This window comes from Stenella coeruleoalba, assembly GCF_951394435.1.
Source record: "Stenella coeruleoalba genome assembly, chromosome: 9".
NCBI lineage: Eukaryota > Metazoa > Chordata > Mammalia > Artiodactyla > Delphinidae > Stenella > Stenella coeruleoalba.
The window spans coordinates 92,093,483-92,106,448 of record NC_137155.1 but is presented as its reverse complement, the minus strand read 5'-3'; the positions used below and the strand labels follow the sequence as shown (position 1 = coordinate 92,106,448).

Sequence of the window (12,966 nt, the reverse complement as noted above, 5' to 3'; positions counted from 1 at the left end):
TCCAAAGGAAGTGAAAAGAAAATACCGATTTTGGATTTTTACCAAGCAGACCTTTGAATTAAACTTTGAAAAATAAGTAGGATTTTTTTTTTTTTTTTTTTTTTGCGGTACACGGGCCTCTCACTGTTGTGGCCTCTCCCGTTGCGGAGCACAGGTTCCGGACGCGCAGGCTCAGCGGCCATGGCTCACGGGCCCAGCTGCTCCGCAGCATGTGGGATCCTCCCGGACCGGGGCACGAACCCGTGTCCCCTGCATCGGCAGGCGGACTCTCAACCACTGCGCCACCAGGGAAGCCCAATAAGTAGGATTTTGATGAGAAGGAATGGGGTTTTGGAAAACCTGCCTGCTGAAGAAATATCTGTTTTTTGCAGCTTCTTGAAGCACCAGAGGAATTTTGTTGATGCTGGTAATGGTGCTTGAGGTGTATGTTTATGTGGGAGGACTTGCTCAAGGTTGCAGGGTAAGAAAACAGAGAAAAAGAGAAAGTTGGAAGATACGAGAGAAAATGGAGATAATGATGAACCAAGGCCTCCACAGAAGAGGCTCTAAACACCCAGTGTTAATACTAAATTGAGAGCAAAAGAAGGATGGGGAAAGATGGGGAGAATTGATTGGACAAAGAAAGAAGAGGAAGCTGTTATTTGATGGCTTTGATCTTCAGAGTAAATTTGAAGGTAATGCTATTTTCTTGAGTGAATTAAAGGTTGGGGGATGAAGTTAGGATCCAGAGAAGCATAGGAAAGGTGGGAGTAAGTATTGTGAGAAATGTAATACGAATTAAAAATAAGTACAGGGGCTTCCCTGGTGGCACAGTGGTTGAGAATCTGCTTGCCAGTGCAGAGGACATGGGTTCGAGCCCTGGTCTGGAAAGATCCCACGTGCTGCACAGCAGCTAAGCCTGTGCGCCACAACTACTGAGCCTGCGCTCTAGAGCCTGGGAGCCACAACTACTGAGCCCGTGTGCTACAACTACTGAAGCCCGTGCGCCTAGAGCCTGTGCTCCGCAACAAGAGAAGCCACTGCAATGAGAAGTCCGCATGCAGCAATGAAGAGTATCCCCCGCTCACCGCAACTAGAGAAAGCCCGCGCATAGCAACGAAGACCCAACGCAGCCAAAAATAAATAAATAAATAAATATTTCAAAAAATTAAATAAATAAGTACAAATTTTCATATAGTAGTGTGAAAGACTAATTTCCATGAATTGATAATGGAACCAGTTGGCCTTGTTTTATTATTTTCTTCAGTAATGTGTGGTAACCTGAGAGAAAGAATGGAGTAATTGAATGATAGAATTTACCCAAAGTTGATATTTGACAAGCAAGTTGGTAAAAGAATAAGAATTAACCAATCTAAGATGTTACCATTGGCATTGTTGAAATGGTGAGCCACAAAGTATGGGAAGTAAAACAGCAAACAAATCTGAAAAAAATAAAGGGATTAATGTTGACAATGAACAGATTAGTGTGGTAGTGAGGATGAAATTTAAGACAGTGGGATAAGTGTGTGTACATAGGGGTATGGGAGGTTCCCAGTTGAGATCTTGTCATCATTTGGAACTCTTTGGTTAAGAACTCTTTGGTTTGTATCTCTGGATCTTGAAGGTAGAGTAGAAACAAATGTGTTTATAGATACAAGGTTTAGAGAACTTCAAGGCAGGAGTGTTGTAAGAGTAATCAGCATCCACACGGCATGCAGCAAGGATAATGGGATGAAATGAGTCAAACCAGGTTCAAAACAAGGTAGGCAAGTACCTTGGTAGATTGCAGCTATGAGGATGGAGAGAGGTGGAATAAGTAAATGTTTTGTACTTAAGGAAGAGTTATTGATAAATGCAGTGAAATAATAGATTGTAATCCACAGTGGAGGGAACAATATATTTTTAAAAATTAAGGCTAATATTTTGATAAATAACATTCAGAAAATTTGTTTACATTTATTACTTTTCCTAAGCCTAACTTTGTGTAGTAAATGTACTTGCCCAGGTGACAGTAAATAAGAATATTTGATCTACGCAAGGAGGAATTTTTGTCTCCCAGGCTGCATGTACATAATCTTCGAAGTGTAGGAATTGTGTTAGTCTTCATTTTTGTGGTTTGAGCCCCAAACACTACTAGGTACATGTGTGCTCAATATATATTTATTGAATAAGCGAAATCTCAATAAGTGGATCATACTGAAAAAGATGCCCGTAAGTAATTAGCCCATCGAACTGAAAGCTAAATAGAAATACAGCTCAGAAAATTTTGGACTGATTTGATTATAATGCCTGAGATGCTGTGAAACATTTCAGGGTCAGCGTTGGACAACTATTAGATTCTAAAGGAGAGGGCATTTTGGTGTAGTTTAGGCCCTTTACTTCAGTAGCTCATTTTAGTATTTTCCCTCCTCACCCCCCCCCAAAAATTATATGGTAGGATCAAGCATATCAGGTGTGGTGGCCTATATTGAAATGAAATTTCTCCTTCATTCTCCTCTACCTTAGATAATTCTCCCTTGCTTATAGAATGAAGTTCAGGCTTCATAACATAGTATGTACATTCTCTACAAGCTGGTCCCTTACCCACTTTTCCAGTCTTATTATTTGTGTTCCTGTTCTTCACTTAAATTTCACAAACATCTATTGATCCCTTGATATGTCCCAGGTATTGTATGACGTTGAGCTATACTAGTCCATAGTTTTCCTCTATGTCTTAAAATTTCTTACCTCCTTACTCTGTTACAAAATTTCTCCTGTGCTACACAGTACTCTCTTCTCCCCACTTAACTCCGTCTATCTAAATGCTAACCTTTTAAGACCCCCCTCTTTCCTTACTCTTATCTTTGTTTATTTCTCATGTACAATACTTGCACAAATAAAAATGCATCCATCTGCTTCTTTGTAGCCTAATAAGTGATGGGAAATGCCATTTTTTTAAATCTTTGATTCTTTTCAATCTTTGTAGCCTTTCATAAATCTTTATAGTGTTGCATCTATTTGGGGTGGTAGGGAGACATGGTGGATTATAGTGTGGGGGAAGGTGATTACTACTGCCTCAAAGGACCATGGACACATACATTCCAATTCATTCCATCTCTTTATTTTCAGTAGCATTCTCTTTCCAAGATTCTTCCTACTTTTAGAATATGATATCTTAAGTGATCATTTGACCTTATAGCTTTAGTAAAATGAAACTTCTAGAAAGATACCCTGATGGATAATGGCCTCAAAATTTCTTGACTGCAGGGTGTAAACTACCTTTTCAAACAAAATTCTATTCTCTAAGCAGTATTTGATGGGAAAGGGGGGGGTCATAAGATATCCATAGTGAGTAAAAGAAGGTATTTTAACTAATAGCTGTTTCAGAAAAAAAAGTGGCAGTTATACATCCTCTAATCCCTGTTGAGCTGATTTTGGTGGTAATGGTGAGATCTGACACTGTGTACCTTAGTCTTGTTTTTTGACAGATCTCTCTAACACCTCATCTCCTTCTCAACCTCTCTCTCAGTTCTTTAGAGAGAGAGAGGCAGAGAGAAGTATGAAACCTTATATGCCTACAACTTTTCTGGAAAAAAAATTAATAGGGTATTTATCTGTGATATATTAGTATTTTATCTTATGTTAGATATGTGGTTTGGAATATAAATTGTGATTTGGCCAGAAAATTGCAAATACTGGTTTTTCAAAATTAATATTCATGGCTATTATAGACATATATGTGTGTGTGTATGTCAGTTTCTAGATGTAGTGTCTTATAACAAAAGATTTATCAATTTAAAGGTAAAAGTACTAATTTACAATACTTCCAGCACTTATTTTGTAATTTGTAATACAAAATCGTGTTAGCTAGATTATAAAGAGATTATAATTCAAAGACTTAAATTTCATATTTCCTTTTGTTACTGTCAGGAAAAAGTCCAGATTCAATGTAAGTCTACTTTATTTTATAGGCCTATGAAGAATACACCAGCAAGCTAGATGCCCTCCAACAAAGAGAACAACAGTTATTGGAATCCCTGGGGAATGGAACTGATTTTTCTGTTTCTAGCTCTGCATCAACAGACACCGTTACATCTTCTTCCTCTTCTAGCCTTTCAGTGCTGCCTTCATCTCTTTCAGTTTTTCAAAATCCCACAGATGTGTCACGGAGCAACCCCAAGTCACCACAAAAACCTATCGTTAGAGTCTTCCTGCCCAATAAACAGAGGACGGTGGTGAGTCAACTTTAATATCATCATTGCTTTTTCTTTGTATTTTTCAGAAAGACTAGTTGTTGAAAATGAAATGTGATACCCAGTGGTCATGCAAATGTAAGCATCCATTTCAAACAAGAATGGAAAAGACATAATTATTTGGTGCCTAAGTCTGTGTTCCTTAACTGGAACAAATTGCATTGTTTTTAGTGTCAGATTTGACATTTATACCTGTCAAACTTGAACCACACTCAAGTCTGAGTACTAGTGCCAGGGCTCCAAATAAAGGTTAAAGTTTCCCTTGTGAATTCTTAACTATAGACCTGTTCTTACCATAGCATGTGGGGTTCATAATTATATTATCTATATTATTCAGGAATTCTTAACCCAGGAAATTAACAACTGCTCCTGAAGTGGTAATAGCATTCAGGAACTGGGCAGAAACAAATGCATACCCTCCCTTAGCCCATATAGGTCTCATGGAATTCACATACAGAATGCCTCAATGACAAGGTCAAAATCACAAGTTATAATATGCAAGGAAACAGTCTACCATCAGTGCATTAGAAGACTTAAAAATAACAGGATTAGATTCCTAAGAAGGAACCAAATAGAATTTCTAGGTAGCCTTAAAATTTAAAACTCAGTGCATGAGTCATCATCTCTGAAGTATTATTACTAAAAATGATTGTGTTGAATGTTAAGCTTCTGGACTTTCCATTTTATAAGAAACACGGGATAAAGGGAAAAGTTAAGCACCATGAGGAAGCAATTAGACAAATTCAGAAGGTGGACATTCTATAAGACGAACAGCCTGGACTCAGTGTCATGGAGGATAAAAGGTTGGGGATTATTCTACACTGAGTAAGACTAAAGAGACAAAACAAACAAATGCGCTGTGTGATCCTGGTTTGGGACCAGGGTGGGGAAGAGCTGTAGAAGTCCTTCTTGAGATAGGAAATGTTGAGTGTTGATTGAATATGATGTGTTCTTTTGGAATTATTAGTTTTCTTAAGTGTGACAATAGCGATATTTTTATGTAGGAGAATGTCTTTATTCTTAGGAAATACATGCTTAAATATTTAGGAGTAAATTGTCATGATGCCTGCAACCCCCCTCCCGCCCCTTTTTTGAAATAAAACTTACATATAGTAAAGTGTACAAATCTCAAGTGTACAGCTCAGTGACTTTCTACATGTGTAAGTGCCATGCAGACCAAGATATAGAACATTTCTAATGTGAGTGTTCTCTTGTGCTCCCTCAATTCAGTGACCACCTTCAAGAGTAACCACTATTCTGAATTCTATCTCAGTCAGTCAATTTAGAACTTACTTTCAAATGGTATGATGGAAACAAAATGTTAAAGAGAGAAAACAAATATGAAAAAATAATTTTAGGATCTGAGAGAACTTGGATGTTAATTGTACCACTCCTAATTTTCTGTGTTTGAAATTTTTCATAGTAGAGTTGGAAAAATTCAAAGAACATAGAACAAAAGAAAAATAGAAAGTTAAAAAGAAACAGTTCCCACTAGGAAAAAAAAACTGATGAACATATTCATGCTGATTTGAGGAAGTAGCAGAGGTTTAGAAAAGAACATTCATAAGGTTTTTAACTTTTTTATTTAGGAAATTTATTTATATGGAAAAGTATAAAGGACAATATATTAAACACCTGTGTTTAGTCACCTACAATGAACAAGTATTAATGTTTGTTATATTTGCTTCATATTACACACACACACACATACATATATAACATATATCCATATATATGTACATACATATATATATTTAGGTTCCTCTTACCTGTCCCATTCCCTTCCCAAACATCCTTCATCCCACCTTGTCCCCCAAGAAGTAGCCACTATGATAAATGTGGGGTACATTCAATCGAAATTTTTATATTTTACTACATGGATATGTACCTATAAGCATTTTTTTAATATATAAAATAGTATGATACTGTATGTAATGTTCAACATCTTGTCCTTTTTATTCAAAATTATTATAATTTCAAGGTATACATATGTATGTGTTGATACATATAGGTCTGATTCTTTTCAGTTTAACATAGTTTATCCTGACAGACATCTAGGTTATGTTCAGGTTTTTTGTTATTACTAACAGTGCTAAAATATGAACATCTTTATACAGGACTCTTTGTCTACAAGTAACAGGGTATTTCCAAGTTGCACACCTGTAAGTGGATCTCTCAATGGGAAATGCAGATTTGGTTCAAAGGCTGTAAATAGCAGGTGTCTGAAAAAAATATCTAAAACTACTAAATTAATTTTAACATCTTTGGGGAGAAAGCTCTCAAAGCAGCTTATCTTTTTTGGTTTCCTCAGTGTCTAACAATTAGTAGGTGTGATTGTATTTAACATAATGAAAGGAAGGACAGTGGGAACACATAGGGCAATGTTGGATCCTTCAAAATCATGCCTTGGTTGTGTGGTAATTAAAGCAAGAAATGTTTATGGATTGGAAGGGTTAAGGAGAAGCTAAACAAGCTGTTCTTGTTTTAGCCAGTTTGAGGAAAAACATGTAAAGAGCACGAAAACATGTAGGAAACTCTAACTCTCTTACTAGCACAAGTAAGTAGTTTTAATGGAATAGATTGAGTAAAGGGACATCATTAGAGTAGATGCTAGAACCCCAGGGAATACCCTCCCTCTCCTTTTATTTTTAGCAAAAAGTAAAGCAGAAACCTCTAAGATCTGCAAGTGATGAAAGAGAGTTACACATTCCATCCTTTTGTAGACAAGAAGAATACCTATTGCATAGTGGTTTACAGTTTGTAAAAATGTTCCCCCATACTCTCATTTGATCCTCATAGTAACTTTGTGAGGCAGAGTATTATATGGAGCAGTATTAACTCATGTTGATATTTAAAATACTGTGTTTAATTTTAATAAAATAGCTGTGAAGTCTGGGACATTCTTGACTCCTCATAAATTCTATTAACTTTTGCCACAGTGAAAGGACTTAATCTGTTGCTAGATAAGTTTTCCCCCTTGGAGGTCTAAAGAGGTAATTGATTAAATTTAGTTTTGGTTTTCGATTTAATTGGGACCAGCAATTTAGGAGTAAAAGACCTACCACCTTTATCACTTGTTCTTTGTCAGTTAAATACAACTTGACCAGGAGGCATACTTAATTCTAAAATCGCTTTCACCTTAGGAAGTTTTGGTAGTATATATAGTCAGCCTCTTTTAACTTTAAAAAGACCATGTTATAAGCAGATCATATTAAATTTTTCCTTTTATTGTGAATTGGTTTAACAGTCTATAATAATAAACTATATTATGACTGGTTTAACACTCCTAAAAAAGGACTTGACATCAAGATAAATTATGATAAAATCAGGAAGCTATAAATTTAGGTTTATTTTAAAAACCCATATATTAGCATGTATAATCTGTGCCAGTTTTATACAAGGAGATCTCAGTGTATCATGAAGTTTACTTAAAGCATCTAATAAAGTCTGCATTGTAAAGAATTTAAACTACCACATTAATCTACTAGCTCAGATAATTAAACATGTAGTAATTGTGATGGCCACCTGAATTTTGATGGCCACTCCTTTAAGGAGTTCTTAAGGTTTTAAGAGAACATTTTATATGGAAAATTTTAAACATACACAAAAGTAGGGTAGTGTGGTGGACCATCATGAATCCATTGATAAAAGATGATTTATATTCACTTTAAAAACTGGTATGTTAAAGTTTAGACTGATACATTTTGTTTTGGTCTAAATTTTCCTTTGCAAATATTCAGATGATTACATTGACTATAGATCGCTGTTAAGGTAGGATGCTTGTTTTTAAATTATTTTAGAGAAAAGGTATTGCTGCTTTGACAGCCTAATCAGGGACATTTAATTTTGTAATTTGGAGAAGAGGCATTAACCTGGTTCTTTTGAAAATATCTTTTTAGTCTTTTCAGCCTTAAAATTTGAGACAGTGCTCCCCTTCCCCTTTTCCTTTTTGAATAGGTAATTCTTTTTTTTTTACATCTTTATTGGAGTATAATTGCTTCACAATGGTGTGTTAGTTTCTGCTTTATAACAAAGTGACTCAGTTATACATATGTTCCCATATCTCTTCCCTCTTGCGTCTCCCTCCCTCCCACCCTCCCTATCCCACCCCTCTAGGTGGTCACAAACCACAAAGCTGATCTCCCTGTGCTATGCGGCTGCTTCCCACTAGCTATCTATTTTACGTTTGATAGTGTATATATGTCCATGCCACTCTCTTGCTTTGTCACAGCTTCCCCTTCCCCCCCCCCACATATCCTCAAGTCCATTCTCTACAAGGTCTGTGTCTTTATTCCCGTCTCACCCCTAGGTTCTTCATGACATTTTTTTTTCTTAGATTCCATATATATGTGTTAGCATATGGTATTTGTCTTTCTCTTTCTGACTTACTTCACTCTATATGACAGATTCTAGGTGCATCCACCTCACTACAAATAACTCAATTTCGTTTCTTTTTATGGCTGAGTAACATTCCATTGTATATATGTGCCACATCTTCTTTATCCATTCATCCGATGATGGACACTTAGGTTGCTTCCATCTCTCCTGGCTATTGCAAATAGAGCTGCAATGAACATTTTGGTACATGACTCTTTTTGAATTATGGTTTTCTCAGGGTATATGCCCAGTAGTGGGATTGCTGGGTCATATGGTAGTTCTATTTGTAGTTTTTTAAGGAACCTCCATACTGTTCTCCATAGTGGCTGTACCAATTCACATTCCCACCAGCCGTGCAAGAGTGTTCCCTTTTCTCCACACCCTCTCCAGCATTTATTGTTTCTAGATTTTTTGATGATGGCCATTCTGACTGGTCTGAGATGATATCTCATTGTAGTTTTGATTTGCATTTCTCTAATGATTAATGATGTTGAGCATTCTTTCATGTGTTTGTTGGCAATCTGTATATTTTCTTTGGAGAAATGTCTATTTAGGTCTTCTGCCCATTTTGGGATTGGGTTGTTTGTTTTTTTGTTATTGAGCTGCATGAACTGCTTGTAAATTTTGGAAATTAATCCTCTGTCAGTTGCTTCATTTGCAAATATTTTCTCCCATTCTGAGGGTTGTCTTTTGGTCTTGTTTATGGTTTCCTTTGCTGTGCAAAAGCTTTGAAGTTTCATTAGGTCCCATTTGTTTATTTTTGTTTTTATTTCCATTACTCTAGGAGGTGGGTCAAAAAGGATCTTGCTGTGATTTATGTCATAGAGTGTTCTGCCTATGTTTTCCTCTAAGAGTTTGATAGTTTCCGGCCTTACATTTAGGTCTTTAATCCATTTTGAGCTTATTTTTGTGTATGGTGTTAGGGAGTGTTTTAATCTCATACTTTTACATGTAGCTGTCCAGTTTTCCCAGCACCACTTATTGAAGAGGCTGTCCTTTCTCCACTGTACATTCCTGCCTCCTTTATCAAAGATAAGGTGACCATATGTGCGTGGGTTTATCTCTGGGCTTTCTATCCTGTTCCATTGATCTATATTTCTGTTTTACTGCCAGTACCATACTGTCTTGATTACTGTAGCTTTGTAGTATAGTTTGAAGACAGGGAGCCTAATTCCTCCAGCTCCGTTTTTCATTGTCAAGATTGCTTTGGCTATTCAGGGTCTTCTGTGTTTCCATACAAATTGTGAAATTTTTTGTTCTAGTTCTGTGGAAAATGCCAGTGGTAGTTTGATAGGGATTGCATTGAATCTGTAGATTGCTTTGGGTAGTAGAGTCATTTTCACAATGTTGATTCTTCCAATCCAAGAACATGGTATATCTCTCCATCTATTTGCATCATCTTTAATTTCTTTCATCAGTGTCTTATAATTTTCTGAATACAGGTCTTTTGTCTCCTTAGGTAGGTTTATTCCTAGATATTTTATTCTTTTTGTTGCAATGGTAAATGGGAGTGTTTTCTTGATTTCACTTTCAGATTTTTCATCATTAGTATATAGGAATGCCAGAGATTTCTGTGCATTAATTTTGTATCCTGCTACTTTACCGAATTCATTGATTAGCTCTAGTAGTTTTCTGGTAGCATCTTTAGGATTCTCTATGTATAGTATCATGTCATCTGCAAACAGTGACAGCTTTACTTCTTCTTTTCCAATTTGGATTCCTTTTATTTCCTTTTCTTCACTGATTGCTGTGGCTAAAACTTCCAAAAACTATGTTGAATAAGAGTGGTGAGAGTGGGTAACCTTGTCTTGTTCCTGATCTTAGTGGAAATGCTTTCAGTTTTTCACCATTGAGGACGATGTTGGCTGTGGGTTTGTCATATATGGCCTTTATTATGTGGAGGAAAGTTCCCTCTATGCCTACTTTCTGCAGTGTTTTTATCATAAATGGGTGTTGAATTTTGTCGAAAGCTTTCTTTGCATCTATTGAGATGATCATATGGTTTTTCTCCTTCAATTTGTTAATATGGTGTATCACGTTGATTGATTTGCATATATTGAAGAATCCTTGCATTCCTGGAATAAACCCCACTTGTTCATGGTGTATGATCCTTTTAATGTGCTGTTGGATTCTGTTTGCTAGCATTTTGTTGAGGATTTTTACATCTACGTTCATCAGTGATATTGGCCTGTAGTTTTCTTTCTTTGTGACATCCTTGTCTGGTTTTGGTATCAGAGTGATGGTGTCCCCATAGAATGAGTTTGGGAGTGTTCCTGCCTCTGCTATATTTTGGAAGAGTTTGAGAAGGATAGGCGTTAGCTCTTCTCTAAATGTTTCTTTTGGGGTTCTTTTTGTTTTTTTTTTTTTGCAATACGCAGGCCTCTCACTCTTGTGGCCTCTCCCATTGCGGAGCACAGGCTCCGGACGTGCAGGCTCAGCGGCCATGGCTCACGGGCCTAGCCGCTCCGCGGCATATGGGATCTTCCCGGATCGGGGCACGAACCCGTGTCCCCTGCATCGGCAGGCGGACTCTCAACCACTGCGCCACCAGGGAAGCCCTTCTCTAAATGTTTGATAGAATTCACCTGTGAAGCCATCCTGTCCTGGGCTTTTTGTTTGTTGGAAGATTTTTAATCACAGTTTCAATTTCAGTGCTTGTGATTGGTCTGTTCATATTTTCTATTTCTTCCTGATTCAGTCTTGGCAGGTTGTGCATTTCTAAGAATTTGTCCATTTCTTCCAGGTTGTCCATTTTATTGGCATAGAGTTGCTTGTAGTAATCTCTCATGATCTTTTGTATTTCTGCAGTGTCAGTTGTTACTTCTCCTTTTTCATTTCTAATTCTATTGATTTGAGTCTTCTCCCTTTTTTCCTTGGTGAATCTGGCTAATGGTTTATCAATTTTGTTTATCTTCTCAAAGAACCAGCTTTTAGTTTTATTGATCTTTGCTATCATTTCCTTCATTTCTTTTTCATTTATTTCTGATCTGATTTTTATGATTTCTTTCCTTCTGTTAACTTTGGGGTTTTTTTGTTCTTCTTTCTCTAATTGCTTTAGGTGCAAAGTCAGGTTGTTTATTCGAGGTGTTTCCTGTTTCTTAAGGTAGGATTGTATTGCTATAAACTTCCCTCTTAGAACTGCTTTTGCTGCATCCCATAGGTTTTGGGTCGTCGTGTCTTCATTGTCATTTGTTTCTAGGTATTTTTTTGATTTCCTCTTTGATTTCTTCAGTGATCACTTCGTTATTAAGTAGTGTATTGTTTAGCCTTCATGTGTTTGTGTTTTTTACATCTTTTCCTGTAATTGATATCTAGTCTCATAGCGTTGTGGTTGGAAAAGATGATTGATGCAATTTCAATTTTCTTAAATTTGCCAAGGCTTGATTTGTGACCCAAGATATGATGTATCCTGGAGAATGTTCCATGAGCACTTGAGAAAAATGTGTATTCTGTTGTTTTTGGATGGAATGTACTATAAATATCAATTAAGTCCATCTTGTTTAAGGTATCATTTAAAGCTTGTGTTTCCTTATTTATTTTCATTTTGGATGATCTGTCCATTGGTGAAAGTGGGGTGTTAAAGTCCACTACTATGAATGTGTTACTGTCGATTTCCCCTTTTATGGCTATTAGTATTTGCCTTATGTATTGAGGTGCTCCTATGTTGGGTGCATAAATATTTACAATTGTTATATCTTCTTCTTGATCGATCCCTTGATCATTATGTAGTGTCCTTCTTTGTCTCTTGTAATAGTCTTTATTTTAAAGTCTATTTTGTCTGATATGAGAATTGCTACTCCAGCTTTCTTTTGGTTTCCATTTGCATGGAATATCTTTTTCCATGCCCTCACTTTCAGTCTGTATGTGTCCCTAGGTCTGAAGTGGGTCTTTTGTAGACTGCATATATATGGGTGTTGTTTTTGTATCCATTCAGCCAGTCTGTGTCTTTTGGTGGGAGCATTTAATCCATTTACATTTAAGGTAGTTATCGATATGCATGTTCCTGTTCCCATTTTCTTAATTGTTTTGGGTTTGTTATTGTAGGTCTTTTCCTTCTCTTGTGTTTCTTGCCTAGAGAAGTTCCTTAACATTTGTTGTAAAGCTGGTTTGGTGGTGCTGAACTCTCTCAGCTTTTGCTTGTCAGTAAAGGTTTTAATTTCTCCATCAAATCTGAATGAGATCCTTGCTGGGTGGAGTAATCTTGGTTGTAGGTTTTTCTCCTTCATCACTTTAAATATGTCCTGCCACTCCCTCTGGCTTGCAGAGTTTCTGCTGAAAGATCAGCTGTTAATCTTATGGGGATTCCCTTGTGTGTTACTTGTTGTTTTTCACTTGCTGATTTTAATATGTTTTCTTTGTATTTAATTTTTGACAGTTT

General features: G+C 36.6%; 1 protein-coding gene across 4 annotated transcripts in view; it reads left to right on the top strand.

The window, feature by feature from the left end:
* Positions 1-12,966, top strand: part of BRAF (B-Raf proto-oncogene, serine/threonine kinase) — a 164,452-nt gene that overhangs the window by 68,710 nt on the left and 82,776 nt on the right. For all 4 annotated transcript variants that reach the window (XM_079932159.1, XM_079932158.1, XM_079932160.1 and 1 more), the window contains exon 3: positions 3,930-4,193. In XM_079932159.1, coding sequence (XP_079788285.1) covers positions 3,930-4,193 — 264 coding nt within the window. The remainder of the gene's footprint in view (positions 1-3,929; positions 4,194-12,966) is intronic.